Here is a 24927-nt window from a genome sequence, read left to right on the forward strand (position 1 = left end):
CAAGAGGTGGTTACAACTTTACTAGACAACCAAATTTCATATAGACAACATCTCAACAAGAAAGGAAGGGTGATAAAAGCTATACAACACATTTAGACTGCAGCTACCAGCCTCCGACAGGCAGCTATAATATCAGTTCCAGCCAATCAGTACCTCATTTATACTACCTGGTTCCAACTACAATTTGCCTGCCCAACAGAAAGCCTTACACACATACTTTTAGGCCAACAAAGGGCTCCTCTCCCAGCAGTTAGGACTGAATGTTTCAATACGCCTAGATGGCAATATCCCCAATCAACATTTAAATTAATGCTAAGTAAGCTTACAAGTGCTCAGGAAGTCCAGCTGATTATCTGAGGAATTCTGAAGAGTTCTATGCTGTATGATGTCAAACTTGAGCAGTGCAATACTACCTCCACTGGAAGGGTAGGTTTTGTATAATGTTTTTACGAAACAACTTGGCAATTTTAGTGATACTGAAAACTAGAAACCATTTTGCAGAGATGTTAAAGCTGGTTATATCATAATCTTTGATATTTTTACCTCAATCATAGCCAACAGCCAGATATAAATTTGTAATGGCATTCTAATTAGGCTTAGCTATAGTCCCAAAATGGAGGATTTAAAAAAATATTGATTAAAGACACTATAACCCCACTAGCAACATTAAACAAAAGCTCCTGATTTATATATTGCAGTTTTATTCCAAACGCATTAAGCTATATTCTTTAAAATCCTTCAGCACATTGGATATTCACACATTGGACAATTACTTATATCATAGAAAATACTGAATTTTTGAAGTTTGGAACTAAGTTTCCTGCAATTTTCTGCATTATGCCTAGCTTGTCTCGTGCTCTATTCCAAGGATAATGAACTTGTGACCAAATTTTAATTTTATTGGATTCTAGTAACAAACCAGAGCCACTGACCAAGAATCAGTTCATGCATGAGTGAGAGTTTTCTCAATGTAAAGATTAAAGGCATAGTTTTTTGTACAATTAAATTTAAATGTGTCTGTTTCCTTTTCATGTACAATGTCAGTCCATAGAGATAAAAAGGTTTTATTATTTTCTACTCTGATTCACACTTAAAGTTTCAATTTTCTTAACTTTTGCTTACAAATAGGAAACAAAAGGAAAACATTAATTTGATTATTTGGCTCCAGTCTGAATCTCGGAGTCCAGTATTCCATTAACCCAGTAAATGATAGATTCTGCTGGCTGAACAGTGCCCAAAAGAAGAAATTATTTATTACTTCCTCGAGTGTTCAGGCAAATGGGCATCACTGCAAATGAGCATCTTACTGTTGTGACAAACATTGACAACAGAGTACTGGCAACACACCACACTTCACAAAATATGCATTACATATAAATTCTTGAAATGTTAGTTTAAAAATAGCTTGCTGTACAATCTATTTAAGAATATGAAAACTGAATGAACTGGATTCGAAATCTGAAAATGGACCAGTTTTTGTTATTTGCAAAGGCACAACTTCAGGAGCTATTTATAATATAGCACATTTTTCTATGTTTGAGTCAATGACAGAATGTCACTCTTCGCTGCACAAAATTGCACAATACCAATTTTAGTGCACAACACCAAAATGAATAGGTTAAGTTTCAGCATTACAGCTTTCAATTTTGAGCTATAGTTATGTGAAAATGTAGATTTCAGCAATATGCATCTCCCCATCAGCTTATGGAAACCACAAATGTACAAAACCTACAGCATGCCTCGAGTTTTTTTTGGTGGTATTGTTTTGCTACAGCAAGTTTCACAATAAACAATTGCAAGCATTCGCTCACATTTTGAACACCAAGATCCAGTTGGAAGGAGGTGAGGCCACCATCACAGGGTCTACAGGCAGAGGATCAGCTCTCTCAACATGTCTGAACACCAGTGTCTAAGGCTCTCACAGCAGGTTGCTGCTAACATCCTGGAACAAGACCTCCTTCCTAGTGGAGCAGGTGGGCATGCATTGCAATTTTTTTTTTTATTCATTCATGGGATGTAGGCGTCACTGGCCAGGCCAGCATTTATTGCCCATCCGTAATTGCCCTTCAGAAGGTGGTAGTGAGCTGCCTTCTTGAACCGCTGCAGTCCATTTGGGGTAGGTATACCCACAGTGCTGTTAGGAAGGGAGTCCCAGGATTTTGACCCAGCGACAGTGAAGGAACGACGATATAGTTCCAAGTCAGGATGGTGTGCGATTTGGAGGGGAACTTGCAGGTGGCGATGTTTCCATGCATTTGCTGCCCTTGTCCTTCTAGCTGATAGAGGTCATGGGCTTGGAAGGTGCTGACTAAGGAGCCTTGGTGCATTGCTGCAGTGCATCTTGTAGATAGTACACACTGCTGCCACTGTGCATCGGTGGTGGAGGGAGTGAATGTTTGTAGATGGGGCGCCAATCAAGTGGGCTGCTTTGTCCTGGATGGTGTCGAGCTTCTTGAGTGTTGTTGGAGCTGCACCCATCCAGGCAAGTGGAGAGTATTCCATCACACTCCTGACTTGTGCCTTGTAGATGGTGGACAGGTTTTGGGGCATCAGGAGGCGAGTTACTCGCCGCAGGATTCCTAGCCTCTGACCTGCTCTTGTAGTCACGGTATTTATATGGCAACTCCAGTTCAGTTTCTGGTCAATGGTAGCCCCTAGGACGTTGATAGCCGGGGGATGCAGCAATGGTAATGCCATTGAATGTCAAGGGGAGATGGTTAGATTCTCTCTTGTTGGAGATGGTCATTGCCTGGCACTTGTGTGGAGCAAATGTTACTTGCCACTTTCAGCCCAAGCCTGGATATTGTCCAGGTCTTGCTGCATTTCTACACAGACTGCTTCAGTATCTGAGGAGTCACGAATGGTGCTGAACATTGTGCAATCATCAGCGAACATCCCCACTTCTGACCTTATGATTGAAGGAAGGTCATTGATGAAGCAGTTGAAGATGGTTGGGCCTAAGACACTACCCTGAGGAACTCCTGCAGTGATGTCCTGGAGCTCAGATGATTGACCTCCAACAACCACAACCATCTTCCTTTGTGCCAAGTATGACTCCAGCCAGCGGAGGGTTTTCCCCCCCGTTTCCCATTGACCTCAGTTTTGTTAGGGCTCCTTGATGCCATACTCGGTCAAATGCTGCCTTGATGTCAAGGGCAGTCACTCTCACCTCACCGAGTTCAGCTCTTTTGTCCATGTTTGAACCAAGGCTGTAATGAAGTCAGGAGCTGAGTGGCCCTGGCCGAAGCCAAACTAAGCGTCACAGAGCAGGTTATTGCTAAGCAAGTGTCGCTTGATGGCACTACTGCTGCTGACTTCATTAGCCCATTCCATCCACACCTGCTTCATTAAAAGGGTTTTCCACTTCCTCCTGTCTTTGGGAGAATGCACCTCACTGCAGTCCATCAGATGCCACAGCAGGACCTCCAGGCAAGAGTGAAACACCCCGGAAGCAGCTTTTCCAGGTCTCCTCTCTATTCCTGTGGTTGCTGCAGCCTCCAAAATCCAAGTGCTATGAGCCCTTGGAAAACATGCCATGGTCCCTTTCATTAATGGCAGGTTAATTATGTTGTTAAAGATACACAGGCATTGTTTAATTAGAGCAGAGATAAAGAGAGCCTGCTGGGACATGGGTGATGAAAGCAGGAGGCAGAGATAATCCATGTAACACCTTTAACTAGAAATCCTTCCTTTGACAGTTCCAATGGGTCATCCCACCCGCCCTCCTCGATTGGTCAGTGAACCTGGAGGCAGGATGTTAATTAGTTTGCTCTGGGAAAGAGCAATGGCAGAACAAAATCAGAGTTGGGTTTCCAACCCGAAAATGGTCTTGCCATTCCGACAAGGACTAAGTGAAGATTCTGCCCTCTGTCTCAATGGAAAAAGGAACCAGAGAACAGAACAGCTTTAATGTTATACCAGGACAGAGCGAGAGATCTTCCACGAACCCTATTAATTAAAACCAGACAACCTGCAGCTGCACTTTTCCCTATTCACATTCAGCAACAGGTTACTGTTGGGAAATATTGATTCGGACTAAACTTAAGTGCTGAGGAGGAAAAATGACAATTTCATACTTCTTGGGCCATTTGGTATTCAAAACATTTTTTTAAACTTTTTAAAATATAAAACCAAGTTACAGAGCCCACATGGCACATTTTAAGTTTAACAGAAGTAGACACTGGGTGGGTGTGCATGTGGAATTGTCTGTTTACTGCGACTGCATTCCAAACTTATCACTAGGCTTATCAAGGTCATTGATTTTTTTTTAAACATTAGAGACTTGCCTGAAATCTCCCAAGATAAATATACCTTAGTTTGTTTGGAGTGTAGCCAGTATAGCGGGTCAGTCCAGTGTTCCAGGATTGGGAAAAACACGCCAGCAAGTAATTGGGGTTATAAAAAAGGGAAAGGCCTAATCAACCAGAGTGAGCATTTTGCTTTTGAGACTTGTGATTAGACAGAGCTCAAGCTTCCTATCTTGCAAATTTCAGTTCTGCGTTAATGCATCCAATATTGTTGTAACTGCACACGGGCAGATTTTTCAACAGGAGCTGTGGGTCAAAAAGGACAAGGTTTTTTTTTAAACTACTATACATCAAGGCACATTCCTACAACAGTCCGATGTTCAAGATTATTTCATGACCAGTATCTGAAGTGCCTCTATAAAATGGTTGGTCCTAGAAGAACATGTCCAAAGACCATATCAAATCAATAAAACTGATTTTTTTAAACTACTGGAAAGAAAATTAGTGATTTTTAAAAATAAAATTATAATTTCATTTTGCAATAAACTAAGTAAACAAACCCATAATATAGCTATTAACCTCCCTTTACCCATCATCTAAAACAACAACTCACTAACTAGCTTATGTCAGTTCTCACTGGAATACAAAATGCTTGCATAAACAAAGTCAAGCTGCAGGAGGCAGAAACGGGCACAATATAATCTGCTCAGCTCAGTCATGTGCAGAATGGCAGCCATAACAAGGTAGTGGAAGCATTACTCCTAACAATAAAAAAACTTCACATTTAAAATGTACCTTGTTTAATGACATTAAATTGAAAATCTTGACTGCCTTATCTAGACTAAATTAAAAATACAACTATTTAATTTCCTACTGTCTGTGAAAGATACAACTTTGAATTTCCAAAATGACCTAGCCATGACTCAAAGCATAAAATTGTTTAAAAAAAAAAATTGTATAGTACAATATTTTCAAGTTAAATCAACTATAATTTTTGCTGTGCAAGGAAGTAACTTTTTTTACCTAAATTACTGAAAATAGCACATTGTGGTGCACAAATACTAAGCTAAGTGCAAAAGTGTACCAGAAACAGTATGATTTTACCTAATGCATTGCACTGGAATCCCTGCACATAATAAATTCAACTACAACAACAACATACTCCAAGCTAACCTCAAAGATAGTATCAGCTACCCAAAGACAAACAGCAGTATTATTCCAGAAAATGGTTTTTTAAAAAATTGGTGTACAGTAAGAAAAACATCCTAGAAAGGAAACAAACAGGAAAATACACAAGTTTGATGACAAGATGGAAGGGATTAGAATGACTGTGCAGACAACCGCCTCCCCCAACCTCCACCACGAGCTTCCAATGATCCTGCAAGCACAGCTTGAAAACCGATGCTACAAATTTGTGTCAGTCATCAAGTGCTGTAGAATTGATTATAAAGGATTTCATAAAATAACAAAGAAAAATGCACTAACTGATTCTCATGCCAGCTTCCTTGGTAACATATTGTGAAGCACTAACAACAAGCTTATTAATCAGTCCCTCTGAGGCCACTGAAGGTATGTTATGCTTTCTGTGGAAAAACAAACAACTAAATAGCCGGCTGGAAAATTTTGTTAAAACAATACCTGTAATAAAATGGATATTTCAAACTCTGCATCCCAATTTATTAGGAAGTCCTCATCATATAGTTTCAAATATGCTGCCCTGGGCCAAAAACCAAGCCTGGATAGCAAAGAAATTATCTTAAAGAATTTATGGCAGAGAGCACAAGAATCATACATATCATATGAGATTCTACATAATTAAAAGTATTGTGTCGAGCACCCATCTGTCGTGTCACAACCAAATTGTGACACCTTAAAATGTCACCTCAGATGCATCACACTTCAGGATGTAGTATGCCTAAAGCATCACACATCTGCAGTGCAAAAAAATTGTACTGGTAAGAGCCACATACTCAACAGCCTGAAAGTCAATAAAAGTTGCAAAAGGTATCAATAAGTAATCAGCAGAAAACCAAATAATCAAATATAGTATGTTTTTTCCCCCCAAAAGGTGCCAAATATAATTTAGGAAGACCAAAGTGCTCAAATAATTCCTTCACACTGTTTTCAGCAACAACTCATGAACATCAATATATAAAACTAAGAGCATTTTATACCATGAAAATTTACATAATTATTTTTCCCCTCTTTGGAATCAAGATTACCCATAAAGGTTGGCCATTTAATGTTTAAATGCCTGCAAGAAGCTTTGCCTACATTAATTCTGCCCTTCTGTCTGGGGCTTCTGAGCATGAATTGGAAATTTCAGCTAGACCTTGATGATTTTCAGCAGCAGAGAACTACATCTGTATGTTTCAGAGATATCCATCACACATGTTTGAGTTTTCAATCTTGCTTCTGTGGAATATAACATCTGATAACTGATAATGAGGCAGAACATTTATAAATAACGATCGAGGAGACAACAGCTAAAAATCAAAAAACAAAAATCAAGAATTACAAGGGTGTTTTTAGCATTTTATATTAGTTAAGCAATTAGATAAAATTCCTAAGCAAATGGTGTGGATTGGAATGAGGGATGTGTGTGCCACTGAGGGGGGGGTTTGATGTTTTTAACCTGGCAATGAGAATATCTAGTAAAATCACTGCTGCTAACCTTGGATATTACAAGCAGCAGATGCTAGCCAGCTCGATCCAGATGATGGCAATTGACCATCAATTTAGATGCTGATCACTGGAGACTTGAGTGGAGAAAAGCACCCTGGACAGTGCTACATCAATAGCAGCTTCCTAAAAATTTACAAATCCAACACTGGAAACAAATGGAAGGAGCAAAAATCTTTTCACAATCCTGTAAATAGCTGAATAAAAGGAGAAAGGTTTCAGGGAGAAAAGTATAATTTTTTCTTAGTAAGTTTGTAAAGTGATAAGTTTATTATTAGACCTGCATCATTCAATATCAGTAAGCAGGGTAATATTTTTACCTGCAGTCATGATGTATTGCTTTAATAATGTAAATTTACTGAAGCAATGGGCAAAAATACTGTTGCATTTAAGCTGCAGCAGGACCATTAATCATCAGGAACCATACTCCGGGTGTCAGGCTATTTTTAAAAGGTTTAAAATATTGCAGTCCAATGAATCATAGAATGATTACAGCACAGATAGAGGCCATTTGGCTCGTCATGTCTATGCTGGTTCTCTACAAGGACTCGGCTCGTCCCATTCCCCTGCCCTTTCCCTATCGCCTTGCAAATTCTCTCTCTTCAGGTGCTTATCCAATTCCTTTTTGAAAGCTATGATTGAATCTGTCTCCACCCAAATCTCATGCAGTACATTCCAGATATTAACCACTCACTGTGAATAAAAGCTGTTTCTCAAGTCGCTGTTGGTTCTTTTGTCATTCACCTTACATCAGTTTGGTTCTCGAACCTTCTGTCAATGGGATCCAAGGATCCGTTATTATAAATGTTCTGCCTCATTATCAGTTCTCAGATGTTATATTCCACAGAAGCAAGATTGAAAACTCAAACATGGATGATGAATCCCTCAAACATACAGATGTAGTTCTCTGCTGCTGAAAATCATCAAATATTACAAATTTGATTGAATTTTTCAATTAAGGTGACTAGATGTGTATATGAGGGTAGGGCAGTTGATGTGGTCCACATGGGAGATTGGTTAAGGTGGTAAGATTCCATGGGATCCAGGGCAATTTGGATCCAAAACTGGCTTAGTGGCAGGAGGCAGAGGGGGATGGCAGAGGGTTGTTTTTGCGAGTGGAGGCCTGTGACCAGTGGTGTACCTCAGGGATCAGTGCTGGGACCCTTACTGTTTGTAGTGTGCATTAATGATTTAGACGTGAATATAGGAGGGATGATCAATAAGTTCACAGATGACACAAAATTGGTGGTGTCGTGGATAGGGAGGAGGAAAGCCTTAGATTACAGAACGATATAGTTGGACTAGTGAGATGGGCGGAGCAGTGGCAGATGGAATTTATGAGGGGTATTAATAGGAAGAAACTTTTTCCCTTAGCGGAGGGGTCAATAACCAGGGGGCATAGATTTAAGGGTGGTGCTGTTGTTGTCTGGCGTACCAACCTCTACCTTGCAGAGGCTCAGTGCCAACTCTTAGATACTGTTTCCTACCTCCCCCTGGACCATGACCCCACCACCGAACATCAAGCTACTGTCCACAGAACTGTCACTCTTCTCATCTCCTCTGGAGATCTTCCCTCTACAGCTTCCAACCTCAGTCCTGCAATCCCGGACAGCCCGCTTCTACCTCCTTCCCAAAATCCACAAACAGGGCTATCCCGGCAGACCTATTGTTTCAGCCTGCTCCTGCCCCATTGAACTTATTTCTTCCAATCTTGAATCTAATCTTTTCTCCCCTGGTCCAGTCTCTTCCCACCTACATCCGTGACTCTTCTGATGCCCCACGTCATTTTGACAATTTCCAGTTTCCTGGCCCTAACCACCTCCTTTTCACTTTGGCCGTCCAATCTCTCTACACCTCCATCCCCCACCAGGACGGTTTGAGGGCTCTCCGCTTCTTCCTTGAACAGAGGCCCAACCTGTTCCCATCCACCACCACCCTCCTTCACCTGCCTGAACATGTTCTCACATTGAACAACTTCTTCAATTCCACTCACTTCCTCCAAGTAAAACGTGTTGCTATGGGTACCCGCATGGGTCCCAGTTATGCCAGTCTTTTTGTGGGATATGTCGAACATTCCTTGTTCCAGTCCTACTCAGGCTCCCTCCCCCAACTCTTTTTCCAGTACATTGATAACTGTATTGGTGCAATTACCTGCTCCCACCCAGAACTAGAAAACTTTATTAACTTTCCTTCTAATTTCCACCCTTCTCTCACCTCCACATGGTCCATCTTCAACACTTCCCTTCCCTTCCTCGACTTCTCTGTCTCCATCTCTGGGGATAGGCTGTCTACGAATATTCATTATAAGCCCACCGACTCCCACAGCTACCTCGACTACACTTCTTCACACCCTGCCTCCTGCAAGGACTCCATTCCATTCTCCCAGTTTCTCCATCTCTGACGCATCTGCTCTGATGCTACCTTCCATGACAGTGCTTCTGATAGGTCTTCCTTTTTCCTCAACTGAGGATATCCCCCCCCGTGATTGACAGGGCCCTCAACCGTGTGCGGCCCATTTCTCACACCTCTACCCTCACCCCTTCCCCTCCCTCCCAGAACTACGACAGGGTTCCCCTTCACCTCACTTTCCACCCCACCAGCCTCCACATCCAAGGATCATCCTCCGCCACATCCAGCGTGATAGCACTACCAGGGTGATACCACTACCAAATGCACCTTCTCCTGTCAGCATTCCAAAGGGATGGTTCCCTCCATGACACCCTGGTCCACTCCTCCCTTCCCACGGCACCTTCCCCTGCAATCGCAGGTGGTGTAATACCTGCCCATCTACCTCCTCTCTCCTCAAGGCCCCAAACACTCCTTTCGGGCGAAGCAGCGATTTACTTTTACTTCTCTCAATTTAGTATACTGTATTCGCTGCTCACAATGTGATCTCCTCTACACTGGGGAGACCAAACGTAGATTGGGTGACCGCTTTGCGGAACACCTCCGCTCAGTCCGTAAGCATGACCCCGAACTTCCGGTTGCTGGCCATTTCAACACCACCCCCACCGCTCTCATGCTCACATCTCTGTCCTGGGATTTCTGCAGTGTTCCAATGAACATCAACGCAAGCTCGAGGAAAAGCACCTCATTTACCAATTAGGCACACTACAGCCTGCCGGACTGAACATTGTGTTCAATAATTTCAGAGCATGACGGGTCCCTCTTTTTATGCTTAGTTATTTTTTCTTAATTTCTTTTCCTTTTTTATTTGGTTATTCTATTTTAGCTTTTTCAGTTTGTTTCATCTGTGCAAACCACTGTTTTGTTTTTTTAAATTTTTTTTAATGTTTGTGCTTGGAGTGCTCTGTGCTTTACAGTCATTCACACCCTCTCTGTACTAACGCTTTGTCTTTCAGGACACCATTAATATACCGTTCGCCTTTGTTCCATGACCTTCTGGTCAGTTATTCTCTGTGACCCTGTCCTATCTACACCTTCACCTTTGTTATCTCTTGCCGCATCCCCGCTTTACTTGCTTAAAACCTTTTACATTTCTAATATTTGTCAGTTCTGAAGGGTCTCTGACCTGAAACGTTAACTTTGCTTCTCTCTCCACAGACGCTGCCAGACCTGCTGTGTATTTCCAGCATTTCTTGTTTTTATTTCAGATTTCCAGCATCTGCAGTATTTTGCTTTTATTATATTGGCATAGATTTAAGTTAAGGAGCAGGAGGTTTAGAGGGAAGTTGAGGAAAAAATTTTTCACCCAGAGGGTGGTTGGAATCTGGAACAGACCGCCTGAAGGGGTGGTAGAGGCAGGAACCCTCACAACGTTTAAGAAGTATTCAGATGATCACTTGAAACGCCATAGCATACAAGGTTATGGGCCAAGTGCAGGAAACGGGATTAGATTGGATGGGTGCTTGTTGGTCGGCGCAGACGCTTTGGGCCAAAGAACCTGTTTCTGTGCCGTATAACTCTGACTCTAATGGGAACAGTTTCCCCCAACTAACTCTGCCTGGACCCCTCAATTTTGAACACCTCTATCAAATCTCCTCTCAACCTTCTCAAAGGGGAACAACCTGAGCTTCTCCAATCTATCCATGTAACTGAAGTTCCTCATCCCTGGATCCATTTTTGTAAATCTTTTCTGCAACCTCGCCCTAATGTGCAGTGCCCAGAATTGAACAAAATACTCCAGTTGAGGGCAAACTAGTGTTTTATAAAAGGTTCATCATAGCCTCCTTGCTTTTATACTCTGCCACAGTTTATAAAGCCCAAGTTCCCATATGCCTTTTTAAGCACATTCTCAACCTGCCCTGCGACCTTTAATAATCTGTGCACATATACCCCCAAGAATCGCTGTTCCTGTGCTCCCTTTAGAATTGTGCCCTTTATTTGCCTCTCCTCGATCTTTCTACCAAAATGCATCACTTCACACTGTTCTGCATTAAATACCACCTGCCATGTGTCTGCCCATTCCACCAGTCCGTCCAAGTCCTCTTGAAGGCTATCACTATCCTCCTCAAAGTTCACAATACTTCCAGGTTTTGTGTCATCTGCTAATTTTGAAATTGTGCCCTGTATACCAAGTCACAGTCATTAATGTATATCAAGAAAAGCAATGATCCTAGCTAGTACCGATGCCTAGGGAACCTCACTATATACCTTCCTCCAGCCTGAAAAACAACCGTTCACTACTATTCTCTCCCTACTTCCTCTCACTCAGCCAACTTCATATCCATGCTGCCATTCTCTTTTATTCCAAGAGCTTCAAATTTGCTGGCAAGTCTATTATGTGCAACTTAACCAAGTGCCTTTTGGAAATCCATGCACACTATCCTCTCAAAAACCCTCCCTGTTACTTCATCAAAAAACACAATTATGTTAGTTAAACACAATAAGCGTTGAACAAACCCATTCTGGCTTTCCTTAATTAATCCACACTTGTCCCAGATTATCATTCCTAAAAGCTTTCCCCTACAAAATTCTAACAGGACTGGACAGACTAGATACAGGAAGGATGTTCCCGATGGCAGGGGGAGTCCAGGATGAGGCGGCACAATCTAAGGATAAGGGGCAAGCCATTTAGGACTGAGATGAGGAGGGATTTCTTCATCCAGAGAGTGGTGAACCTGTGGAATTCTCTACCACAAAAAGCAGTTGAGGCCAAATCATTAAATATATTCAAGAAAGAGTTAGATATATTTCTTAGGGCTAAAGGGATCAAGGGATACGGGGAGAAAGCGGGAATAGGGTACTGAGTTTGGATGATCGGCCATGATCGTATTGAATGGCAGGCTCGAAGGGCAAAATGGCTTACTCCTGCTCCTATTTTTCTATGTTTCTAAGACCAAGGTTAAACTGACTGGCCTGTAGTTGCTAGGTTTAGCCTTACATTTTTGAACAAGGGTGCAATATCTGCCATTCCCCAATCTTCTGGCACCACCCCCATATCTAAGGAAGACTGGAAGATTATGGCCAGTGCCTCTGCAACTTCTACCCTTATTTATCTCAGCATCCTCATATGCATTCCATCCGGTCTTGATGAGCTATCAACTTTAAGTATAACCAGCCTTACTAATAATTCCTCTTTATCAACTGTTAGCCCTTGACATTTTGATCAGTTCCTACTATGGTGAAAATATTTTCAAATTCTTAAGACAAATAATTTGTTGAGAACAATGTTTGAAACAGAATCCATTCTGCACAATCTGCTTTAACTCAGAAGCAGCTGATTGATCAATAAAAATATTTTCTTCTTTACTGGAAACTTTGGGTTTCATGTTTTGTAACCTACAAATTTTTAATACAAACCTTAGGGCCCTGTCCAACAACACTCCTTGTCTAGTATGGAATAGCATTGCTGTCAGGAGTCAACTGCTTTCAGTAGCAATGTCACATCAGATTACTAAGAGATGTATTATCATGCAAGTTAAAAGGAACAAATTCTAATGAGAGAAGTCAAAGATACAGCTATTGCCAACCAAGATCTACAATCCCAAAGGAATCAGGCAGAGGTCAATGGGAGGAGTTCAAGTAGACTGAACTTTTCCCTCCTAGTCGCTATGTATTTTATGCCTAAAACGCCTACAGATCCATGATTGATGAGAAATATAGATCAAAGTAGATGAATTCACATATATTTCTGAATTTCTTGTCTTCCATTAACAGGACAGCAAAACTAGTAAATCACATCCTTTTTCTGTGATGTCATACACCCAATTACCCAGGCGAGGACATATGTTTCCCGAAGCAAGGTACAGGACAGGTTTCCCCTGACATCACCTTCAGCCAAATGCCTGGAGGAAAGAGAAAGCAGCCCAATGCAGATGCTCCTACTTTCCCTTGCCTCTCAGGAAGATATGCATCTTTCTCTTAACAGCTCCCCACAGAAGCACAGCTGTGATTAGAAACTGAGCAGAGTGGGATAGGATAAACATATATCCTTCCACTTTGTATTTTTTCTCTTCTTTCATGGGATGTGGGTGTCACTGCTAAGGCCAGCATTTATTGCCCATCCCTAATTGCCCAGGACAACAATGGCCCTTGCTGGCCATTTCAGACGACAGTTAAGAATCAACCACATAGCTGTGGGTCTGGAGTCACATGTAGGCCAGATCAGGTAAGGACAGCAGATTTCCTTCCCTAAAACATTAGTGAACCTGATTTTTTTCCCCAACAATTGATAATAGTTTCATGACACCATTACTGAGACAAGCTTTCAATTCCAGATTTTTTATTAATTAATTGAATCTAACTTCCATCAGCTGCCGTGGTTGGATTTGAACCAGTGTCCCCAGGACATTAAAATAAAAGCAAAATACTGCGGATGCTGGAAATCTGAAATAAAAACAAGAAATGCTGAAAATACTCAGCAGGTCTGGCAGCGGCTGTGGAGAGAGAAGCAGAGTTAACGTTTCAAGTCAGTGACCTTTCTTCAGAACTTCAGTTAACTCTGCTTCTCTCTCCACAGAGACTGCCAGACCCGAGTATTTCCAGCATTTCTTGTTTTTATCCCCAGGAGATTTGTCTGGGCCTCTGGATTACTAGTTCAGTCACATTCCCACTACACCTCCATCTCCCCATAACATACACCTCTACCTCTAATTAACAGTTGTGAAATGTGTACATAGTACAGTCTACGGGTTACTCAAAGTGAGCAGAGGGAATGATCGATACGACAGAGCAGAGTGAGTTCCCTGTTGCAAGACTCCATAATGGTAAGAAATGCTGTAAATAAACTACATAGATTACCCAATCACATCCCTTTAAATCCAGGATTATGGATTCTGGGAGATTCATATTATGCTGTGATTCAGATTCCTAAATCACATTTTTTGTGTCCTGCTCGTTCTTGGGAGGGGGATTAAAGCTGCTAAAATCCAAAATGTTTATAACATAATTGAAAAGTTATTACAAAGCAAGAATGACCTACCTGAATGCTCTAACTTCGCATCCAAAGTGAAAGCGATCAGTGTAGGCAAAACCCAAAGGAAGCAGCCCTTAATGATCCAGGCTTTATTCCCAACAATACTGAGGGAGAATTTTTCTCCTACACTGGTGAATGCGTTCATAGTGAAACACTGATGACACATGAAAAGGATTGGAGGTAATCTGCAGATTACCTGAGGGCTAACTTGGGAAGGGATTTCTTCTGAAGCCAAGTCACTTCAGTCCCAGTTACCCTTTGCCTTTCCAACATTTCTCAACTTTTATCTGCAATCGGCCGATTTTTCAGTTTTGTTTTACTTCGCACAATGCTGACAGCTAGGCAAGTTTAGCAGTAGGAAGACTAGTCTGTTACCTCGTTTCCCATGATGAAACACCCATGTTTGAACTAGAGCTCAAAGTAGCTACACAAATTGGATCATGTAATTGATGCAATACACAGTAAACTGTAACTTATTAAGCAATATGGGTTATGTTGCTAGTGAATGAAAATGTATATAGTTTTTAATCTACAAAATTGCTGGAAAGTTTCTACATTTCTAATGTAAAATTCTTTCAAATCTGGACTTGAATCTACCTAGACTGGTTAAATGCTGCCTTGCTCTGATTGCTGCAAATATCTGGTATGGAATGAGTTTGGTAGTCTCTACATATACATATGCAAATGGGCATCTAAGATAGATGCTGTATTGGGAATGGAGGAACATAAAAAAGAAATGGGAAGAAAAGGTGGAAATATACTGGTGCAGTGCGCTTTATTCTTCTGAAGTTGGAATTGCAGCAGAGTAAAGGAAGCTTTGCTTTATATCTCGCCCATGCAGTATGTAACCTAGGAATGTTTTATGATTAACACAGGAGACCAAAATTTGGCATCCACAAACCTGATCAGAGAAAAAATATTCCAGCAAAAATCTGACCATCCAACAACTAATGTTTTCGTGAATTTCTTTAAAACCATTAGGAAATATGAACTTTTAATGCATAAACCATCCACAAAAATAACATACTCATGACATGAAATATCTGAAAGCGCTTAACAGGAAATGGAAAATACCCAATGACTGGTAAAGAGTTGTGTGTGGGGAAAGTGGAAAATCTGCCGCTGAAAGTGAAATGAAGGGGGAATGCAAAAGAGGCCAGAGGCATAAAGCAAAAGGTGCATACTGGAACTTAGGGCTAAAGAGGTATATAGGGGAGAGATAGACACATGAGGACACATATCTTGTAATCAATGTATTAAAGAATCAGAAGCAAATATGAGGATAGCTACAGTGGCAGAGAAGTGGGAAAACACTGGGCAGGATGAATACAGTAGAGTTTTGGACTTGTTACAATTTATGAAGGTATAACTCTGGTGTGTAGAGGTAAAAAATGCATGCACAAGGATTTCTGCAGCAGTGGAGTCAAGGTTGGGAAAATAACATGGAATGCTGTGCAGATGGAAATGGCAATCTTGGTTGTGGCCTGGAAACTCAACTCAGGGTCGAACTGGAAGAGAAGAGCAGCAGCAGGCCATTCAGTCCCTCGAGCTTGTTCTGCCATTCAATGAATTGATAGCTGATCTTCACCTAACTCCATGTAGAACAGTGAAATATACATCAGACTCAGCCAGCTTCCAGAGTCAGGGAGATGGATGCAGTCAGAGGCTAAGGTGAGCTGTTTTTGCAATTCCAACTTCAGAAGAATAAAGCGCACCGCACCACTATGTTTCCACCTTTTCTTCCCATTCCTTTTTTTACGTTCCCCCATTCCAGACAACCACAATACATCATCTGAGATGCACATTTGGATATGTATATGTAGAGACTACCAAACTCATTTCAGCTGAATAGGACAGCTCGAGTCTTGCCAGTAGGGAGTTCAAGGACTTTCATGCTTATGCAGGTCTCAAATCTGCAGTTGGACAGTATATTGACAGTTGAGGTGTCATGCTTGATGCCAAAAAGAGAGAAAATTAGGCATTGTCAAGTACATGTGAAAGCTGACCCCATAACTACAAATTAGAAAAAAGGCAAGGATAGAGTCTTGAAGTCCATATGTACATCCAAAATGCAATTTTAAGTTTCTCTGCCGGTCACCAGCTCAACTTTTACTTAATGCTACTCTATTTCAACACAAAACAAACCATAAGATTTGACAGATAAAAAACAAGTCTAATCACATAAACAAACAGCATAACACTAGCAGAGAATCAGCCAGATACCGAGTTATTTGCTGATAAATTATATTGCAGTAGATGGTTCATTTGCACGTAGTAGGTGAATTGTGAAACGGAGTTCACGCAGTTCAAGTACATTGTGCAATATTGCTGCAACATCATGAGGGTTAAAGAAAATCAACTTTACATTAACTTCAATACTGTTTCACAGCTGTTAGAGCAGATTAACATGCTTATTTTAGAAGCTTTACACAGCAACTATTATATTGCTACACAAAGTTAATATTTCAGTTACTAGAGAAGGCAGAACTGATTCTTTTATGATCTATGACAGTGATTTTTCAATAGGTTACAAAGAAACCCATAGTCAGCTTGACTCAAGTAATAAGGAAAGACCTGAAATTTTGTTTGCGTAGAAATGATCGAGTGTCAAAGAAAGCGGTTCGCTTACGGTGACAAATAGTATGATACCAACTATTACAAGTGCTCAAACAGGAGGTTTGCTCTAAAAGCAAAATTTTCTTTTGATTGGAGTGTTCAGGTTCTCAAATTTTTCTCTATGCCCAAGGAATAATTTGTGATCACGCCAAACTGGTAACAATGCAAATGCTGTTTTATACAAGGTTGATTTCCTTCAGAAAAATAATGCTCCATGAATTCAAAATAGAGGCACCCATATTATCCTAAATATCAGAAATTTCTAAGCAAGCCACATGCATCTAGTAACTTATTTGATTACCTTGCTAACTGATCATGAGTCAAGACATGAACCAGTATTATGCCTCTAATAAAGCCTCAACAATTAATATTCATAAGCTCATGCTAGGGAACCCTCAGATAAGCTGTTTAAATCTCTTCATTTGCAATGAACCCAATCTTCAATTGAGAGTTATTTACATAGAGGAGTTCCTTAGCAGCACGTAGTGTTGGCAGAAGGACGTTAAGTTTTCGCAAGGAATAAAAGTCACATTGTCAGCATAACTAAAACTTTTCACAAATGTGTTGATATCATTTTACGGTTATGTATACTAAAGTTGAATTGTCCTGAATATCTTCGTATGCAGTAATAGTAAAAATAACATGAATATTATGTTGGCCACCGTCTGAAGGGGCATGGGGTAAATCAAACCTCATTGTCAGGTAACATAGCATATAGGTCAATATTTGAGATTCATCTCAGGAAAGAAAATGGTGTTAATGGATTTTCCTTCCCATATTTACTACTATGTTTTTTCATCCTGGTCTAATTTCAACGATGAAAAGGAAATACGTCATTTTAAATACTAGGAGCTTAGTCCATTTTATAATGTACTTCAAAATGCATTTTCAACTACATTGAAAAGACATTTCTAATCATTAAAGTTTGTATTGTAACTAATCTATTGGATCAAAAGTTCGACATCTGCACACAAAGCTTTCCATCGAAAGCATCAGGGCTCGCTAAAAAAGTAGATACGGGTCTGTGAGATTCGCCTCATTTCATTACATTCCTACCAAAACAGCCAACACTCTCAGGCAATGCCTTCATTTCCTGCTCCTACACAGTCACCTTCAGAGTACCCCGACATTTCATCCTTGGCTCTCTTCTTTTCCTCAATTACATTACATTGGCAACATTATGGATAGAAGTAGGAAGAAATTCTATATGCTTACATTAACTTTAATACTGTTCCGTAGCTGTTACAACAGATTAACGTGCCTATTTTAGAAGCTTTACACAGCAACCTTAGACAGCTTTACTTCAGTTTCTCATTTACCACTGTGCTGCGAAACTGCTAGTCCAATATCAAGTTGTGAAGGAGGCAGAACCTCTTTCACTTGGGCACTGGGAAAACCAAGATATTGTATTTAGCACCCCACCCCCTCCCCAAAAAAAATCTGTACCCTTGTCACCATCAGCCCATGTGCAGACTGCTAATTCAAGTTCTTTGTTGCCATGTCCTGTTTGCCCAAGAGTTCCTGCCTTCAAAAGTTATGAGAGAGGTCCATGAGATGCATCAGTATTTGCAGGGGTGTTCAAAAGTTTGAAAATCAAGCTGTTAGACCAATAATGAGGGCATGAAAGCAGAGCTAGCTAAAGTGAACTAGCAAATTAGGTTAAGGGATAGGTCAATAGAGATGCAATTGAAGGCAGACATTGAAGGGGATATTTCAGAATACACAGAATAGATACATTCCAACCAGAAAGAAAAATTCCAAGAGGAGGCTCCACTACCTGTGGTGAACTAAAAAAGTTAAAGATAGTAAAGAAAAAACATATAATTGCACAATGAGGGGTGGCAGGTCAAAAAGATTGGACAGAATATAAAAAACAGCAAAGAACGACTAAAAGATTAATAAAGTGGGAAAAATTAGACTACGAGAGAAAGCTAGCTAGAAACATAAAAACAGATAGCAAGAGTTTCTACAGATATTTAAGAAAAAAAAGGAAGAGTTAACAAAGTGAGCGTCGCTCCTATAGAAAGTAAGTCTGGGGAATTAATAATGGAAAATAAGGAGATGGCAGATGAATTGAACAGGTATTTTGCATTGGTCTTCACTATAGAGGATACATTTAACATCCTAGAAATAGCTGTAAATCAGAAAACAGAAGGGAGGGAGAAACGGAAGAAAATTACAATCACCAGGGAAGTGGTACTAAGCAAATTGTTGCAGCTGCGGGCTGACAAGTCCCTGGTCTAGGATGGACTTCATCCTAGGGTCTTAAAAGAAGTGGCTAGTGAGATAGTTGATGCGTTGGATTTAATTTTCCAAAATTCCCTAGGTTCGGGGAAGGTTACATTAAATTGTAAAATAGCCAATGTAACTTCTGTATTCAAATTGAGAGATAGCGAAAATGTTAGAAGTGGTTATTAAAGTAGAGTACTTCGAAAAATTCAAGGTAGCTAGGCAGAGCCAACATGGTTTTGTGAAAGGGAAATTATGTTTAACCAATTTATTGGAGTTCTTTGAAGTAATAACATGCGCTGTGGATAAAGGGGAACCGGTGGATGTAGTGTACTTAGATTTCCAGCAGGCATTTGATAAGGTGCCACATCAAAGGCTATTGCGGAAAATAAAAGCTCATGGTGTAGGGGGTAACATATTGGCATGGATAGAAGATTGGCTAGCTAACAGGAAACAGAGTAGGCATAAATGGGTCATTTTCTGGTTGGCAAGATACATAACGAGCAGTGTGCCACAGGGTTCAGTGCTGGAGCCTCAACTTTTACAATTTATATAAATGACTTGAATGAAGGGAACAAAGGGATGGTTGCTAAATTTGCTGATGACACAAAGATAGGTAGGAAAGCAAGTTTTAAAGAGGACATGAGGAGGTAACAAAAGGGATACAGATAGGTTAAGTCAGTGAGCAAAGATCTGGAAAATGGAGAATAATGTGGGAAAATGTGTAACTGTCCATTTTGACAGGAATAATAAAAAAAGCATATTATCTAAACGGTGAGAAATTGCAGAGCTCGGAGATGCAGAGGGATCTGGGTGTCCTAGTGCATGAATCGCAAAAGGTTAGTATGCAGGTAGAACAAGTAATTAGGAAAATTAGAAAATGTTATTGTTTATTGAGAGGAGAACTGAATACAAAAGTAGGGAGGTTATGCTTCAGCTATACAGGGCCTTGGTGAGACCACATCTGGAGTACTGTGTACAGTTTTGGTCTCCTTATTTAAGGAAGGATGGAAATGCGTTGGAAGCAGTTCACAGAAGGTTTACTCGACTAATACCTGGAATGGGCAGGATGTCTTATGAGGAAAGGTTGGACAGGCTAGGCTTGTATCCACTGGAGTTTAGAAGACTAAGAGGTGACTTGATTGAAACATCTAAGATCCTGAGGGGTCTTGACAGGGTGGATGCGGAAAGGATGTTTCCTCTTGTGGGAGAATCTAGAACTAGGGGTCACTGTTTAAAAATAAGGGGCCGACCATTTAAGACAGAGATGAGAAGAAATGATTTCTCTCAGAGGGTCGTGAGTCTTTGGAATTCTCTTCCTCAAAATGCACTGGAAGTAGAGTTTTTGAATATTTTTAAAGCAGAGGTGGATGGATTCTTGATAAGCAAGGGGGTGAACGGTTATCAGGGGCAGGCGAGAATGTGAGTTGAGGTTACAATCAGATCAGCCATGATCTTGTTGAATTGCAGAGCAGGCTTGAGGGGCCTGCTCCTGCTCCCAATTCTTATGTACGTATGAAATTTTGCCAGCTTCTCTCATACCACTTTTAGGTATAACTCGTATCTTGAAAATTTCTTGAGACTGAGTTAGTTGAGTCAGGAATCAATATTTCAGACATGCAAGGACTGTTTTTTTTCCAGGTAGCATATCAGCGGTTTTGACTTCAAGATATGCTAGAATAAAACAAACTAAACATTTCTAGAAAAGATGTGTGGGTACTGGTAAAACTATCAGTACAGTGCATAATAAAGCCAGTTAATATAATGAGGGTATATAGTACAGAATAGAACACAAGTCCCAGAGTCATAGGTACAAACAGAATATTGGTTCAGCCTCCACATTGAGTATTAACTACAACTAAGGTCACCAGCCTAGTAAGCACATCTTGACTTGAGAGTATAGAGAAAAGGACAGCTAAATATACCTGCGATTAAGTACGTGAGCTCAAAGAGATTAAGGTCGAAACGTTTACATTGGAGTAAAGCCAACTCAAGAGACATCGTGGAGGTTTTTGAGAATGGTGTACAGAAGGCCACGAATGCAACAATAAAAATTTTCAAGGCTGAGATCAATCAATTTCTGCTCGATAAGGGTACCAAGCGATATGGATCAAAGACAGGTGAATAGAACTGAGTTAGAGATCAGCCATAATGTAACTGGTGGAAAAGGCACAAGGGGCTGAATGGTCTATTCCTGTCCCTATGTTTCCTATCTAAGTAGTGATAAAATGAACCCTAATAAATTGCTCGACATAACTACAAACTCTAACAGGAGACACTCAGGCTTGCTCAGAAAAGGGAAGGTAAATAAACAGTTTAGATTTAACTACTTCACGCAGAAGATGGTGAATGAGTAGAAGGAGGAGTGGAAATCATCAGCAAATTTGACAGGGAGCTAAGATTTTTCTTCGGCAAAAGCAGCAATTCATAAAGAGAATAGTACTGCACTTTTTTTAAAACTCAGGGATCATTCAGATGTACACACTCTTATTTGCAGTCTGTACATTATGTTGCGAATTCGATAAAGGACATAACAACTACTTGCATTTATTTTGCACCTTTAACATAGTAAAACATTCCAAAACGCTTCATAAGCATGTTATCAAACAAAATTTGACATCAAGCCACATAAACAGATTTTAGGATTGGTGTCCTAAAACTTGGACAAAAAGAGGGTGGTTTTATGAAGCATAATAAAGGAAGAGAGAAAAGCAGAAGGGTGGAGGCAATTCCAGAACTTAGGGCCTAGGCAGCCGAAGGCACAGCCCCAATGGTGAAGCAATAGAAATCGGGGATGAGCAAGACGTCAGAATTTGAAGGGGCCATGGAGGGATTTGAACACAAAGATGTTGTCAGACACAGAGCCAAGGTAGGTCAGCAATCAAAGGGGTGAGGAGTGAAAGAGGGTTGTTCGAGTTAGGATATGGGCATCAGAGTTTTGGATGAGCTGAAGTTTACAGAGGGTTGAACGTAGGAGGCTAGCAAAAAGAGCACTGGAGTAGTCAGGTCTGGAGGTAACTAAGGCATGTATGAGGATTTCAGCAGCTGATGGGGCTGAGGAAAAGAAAGGGAATTAAATGCATTTGATTTGGATCAGATGTTTAATTTGTAAGGCTATCACAATCCCACGTGCACTTTCACAACAAATCACAGTACCTGTATCAATTTTTAATACAATGCACCAACATAAACACAAGAAAAACAATTTTTTTTTAAAAACTATCCAATAGGGTGACCATCAGCAGGTTACAAAACAAAACCTATACTTGTCACTTCAATTCTGTGCAGCAGGCCAGAAAAGCTCAAGTTTCCAATATAATACAACAACCAACAAATATTGAAGATTTAGCTTGTCAAGAATCTGAAAACTGAACTTATCTCCACTGAAACAAGTTGCATTGCTCGTCACGTTAGGAGAGGGGAAGGTCTTTCAACTAAACACATATATAATGCTGCAAACAAAAAAGCAGGACACTTTCATTTCAAAACTTAACTACATTGGCAGTATAAGGGATCTCCTCTCTTCTGCATTTTATTATCTCTCAATTATTGAGGGGTTAAATGCATGAATGTTTATATAATGTCTATATGAAAGTGTAACCCACTATGGTAAAGAATTTCTATGGGTTACTAAACAGAGAATTAACTCTGTCGAAATCAGCACTCAGAAAATCTCCCCCTTTTTTTCCCCAAAATATACTTTATTCATAAAAATCTATATAAAATACATTACAAAAGAGTTCAAAACAGCAGCAAGTTGACATTCCAAAAAGTGCAAAGGAAATCAGTTTTCTTCAAGGAGAAAATCTCCCCCTGCCATCGCACCCACCCCCACCCAAATTATCTACACTTGCCACTTCAGTTTCAACGTCAAATGAACCCCACAGAACTCAATTGCTCATCAACCTACCAAAAAACATGCTGGTGCTGATAGAGAGAGGAGAGTCCCAAATTTTACAATCACACAATGACCCATCAAAAACTAAATCTTGCCTAGAGTGGTCAAAGTATGACTATTCAGTAAAATTGAGAACTCAACCAAGGAAAGTCACTAATTTTTGGGGGGATGGTAAATTAGAAAGTCAAATCTTAGCAGGGAAAATATAAAGTTAATGTAACAGCAATGGTCAGTCTTTAAACTTTTATTGAGGCAGTACTTTCCATGAAAAATGTTCCCCCGTTTTTCTTTTCTTTTCAAATTGAATTCTTAAGAAATTATTAATTGTTATTCAGTGGTTGAGCTTTTAAAACACAAAGAATCAGGAGGTAGGAGGGTGCAAAACACAAGTGACTGAATTAACCTTTTGGTTAAAAGTGAAATAAAATGTTGCACAAAAGTAAATGATGCTCATTACTACTTGAAATTAACTTGCTCACATACACTATTGGAAAGGTAGCAATGACTAACTATAAATATAAACTGTTAATCAGCTGTTCAAATGTTTTGCTGCCTCTTTCTCTGCCCCAGATCACTGAAACTGGATGTTTAAGTGGAAACAGCTGGCAAATTAGTCTGTTCAAAATATTAATCTCAATATTATAGTTATGGTATTGGAGAATACCATTACCCTAGCATTTACTCCTCCCCATTCAAAAAGATGTCAACTATCAAACGTCTAGTACCAGAACTTCATTATGATGGTTTTAATCACTTTTATAAAAGAGAGACGGCGTTATGTATTTTAAGTTATTTTGTTAAAAATTCAATGATCAGAATTTCAAACGTTTCAAGCCAACATTCGAGTTGGCTACAGTAAAATGGACTACTGCTTCACCTCTTGGTATCCCTTTCATTAGGAAGCAAGAACCGACGACGGACTTGGTTGATTGTCAAAAGTAAAAAGTGGAGGTGGGGTGGGGGAAACTCTGTCCAATTGCCGCTTCCGGGGATTGGGGTGCGAACTGTCAGTAAGTATTGCTGGTGCTCCCTGAATCTCCGTCATGTGTGAAATATTTATACTTCCATCCACTTACTTTTTCACATTCGCTTCCCCGTTTGGGATCCTCCGCAGCTTTTTCTTCTTGAGGATTTTCACGGCCCTCCTGCAGAGGGTCTCAGAGTCCAGCATCTCCTTGACTTTGCCGTAGGATCCCTCTCCCAGCAGGTCGCCCATTAGGTACTTTCCGATGATTTTGGCCCTTTTCTTCCTCGGCTGGTAAATCACGTCGGTGGAGTCTATCCTGTGGATGAAAGTGTCCACTCCCATGAGGTCGTTGTCACTGATGTAGTCAATGACCTCGTCCATCTCGACATAGTCTCTGAAAGGCGCCAGGATCGGCTCAGATTCCTCGGGCTCCTCTGGCTGCTGTTGTCGTTGTTCCGCTCCATGCAGCATCGCCTCTCCTCCCTCCTGCAGGAGTTCAGTTGTTAGGCAGCCGCCATTTTGTTTACCTGCCTCTGAACAACTCTGGAGTTGCCGTTGTGCGTCATCCCCTCACGCCCGACCCCCGGTTTGGCCGGTTCTCTCTTCCTATTGGTTCCTCCTCTGTCAATCACCACCGTTACAGGGCGACGCGACAATAGGCCCCGCCTCCATCTGCTGTACTTCTCGCCCATTGGTCTAGCTTCACGTCAATTATTACAGTTACCTCTCAACCAACGGCAAAGTTCCGCCCGGCTATGCGTTGTTAAATGCTATTGGTTGGTTGCTGCAAGAAAAAGGCTGCCTTTTATAGGTTGATTTTTGTGTCAATCAGGAACATCCCAACAAATCAGAGCGTCCCTCTGTTCCAAAATTCCAGACTTTAATTGGTCTCTGCCCATGTCCACTTTAC

The 24927-nt window shown here is 40.6% G+C and overlaps 1 protein-coding gene across 4 annotated transcripts in view; it reads right to left on the reverse strand.

Moving 5' to 3' along the window:
• The window catches only part of stk11 (serine/threonine kinase 11), a 137224-nt gene extending 112645 nt beyond the window's left edge, over positions 1 to 24579 (reverse strand). For all 4 annotated transcript variants that reach the window (XM_068016257.1, XM_068016256.1, XM_068016259.1 and 1 more), the window contains exon 1: positions 24127 to 24579. In XM_068016257.1, coding sequence (XP_067872358.1) covers positions 24127 to 24488 — 362 coding nt within the window. In that variant the 5' untranslated portion in view covers positions 24489 to 24579. The remainder of the gene's footprint in view (positions 1 to 24126) is intronic.
• Positions 24580 to 24927: the final 348 nt, after the last annotated feature.

Source organism: Heterodontus francisci, chromosome 36 (genome assembly GCF_036365525.1).
Source record: "Heterodontus francisci isolate sHetFra1 chromosome 36, sHetFra1.hap1, whole genome shotgun sequence".
NCBI lineage: Eukaryota > Metazoa > Chordata > Chondrichthyes > Heterodontiformes > Heterodontidae > Heterodontus > Heterodontus francisci.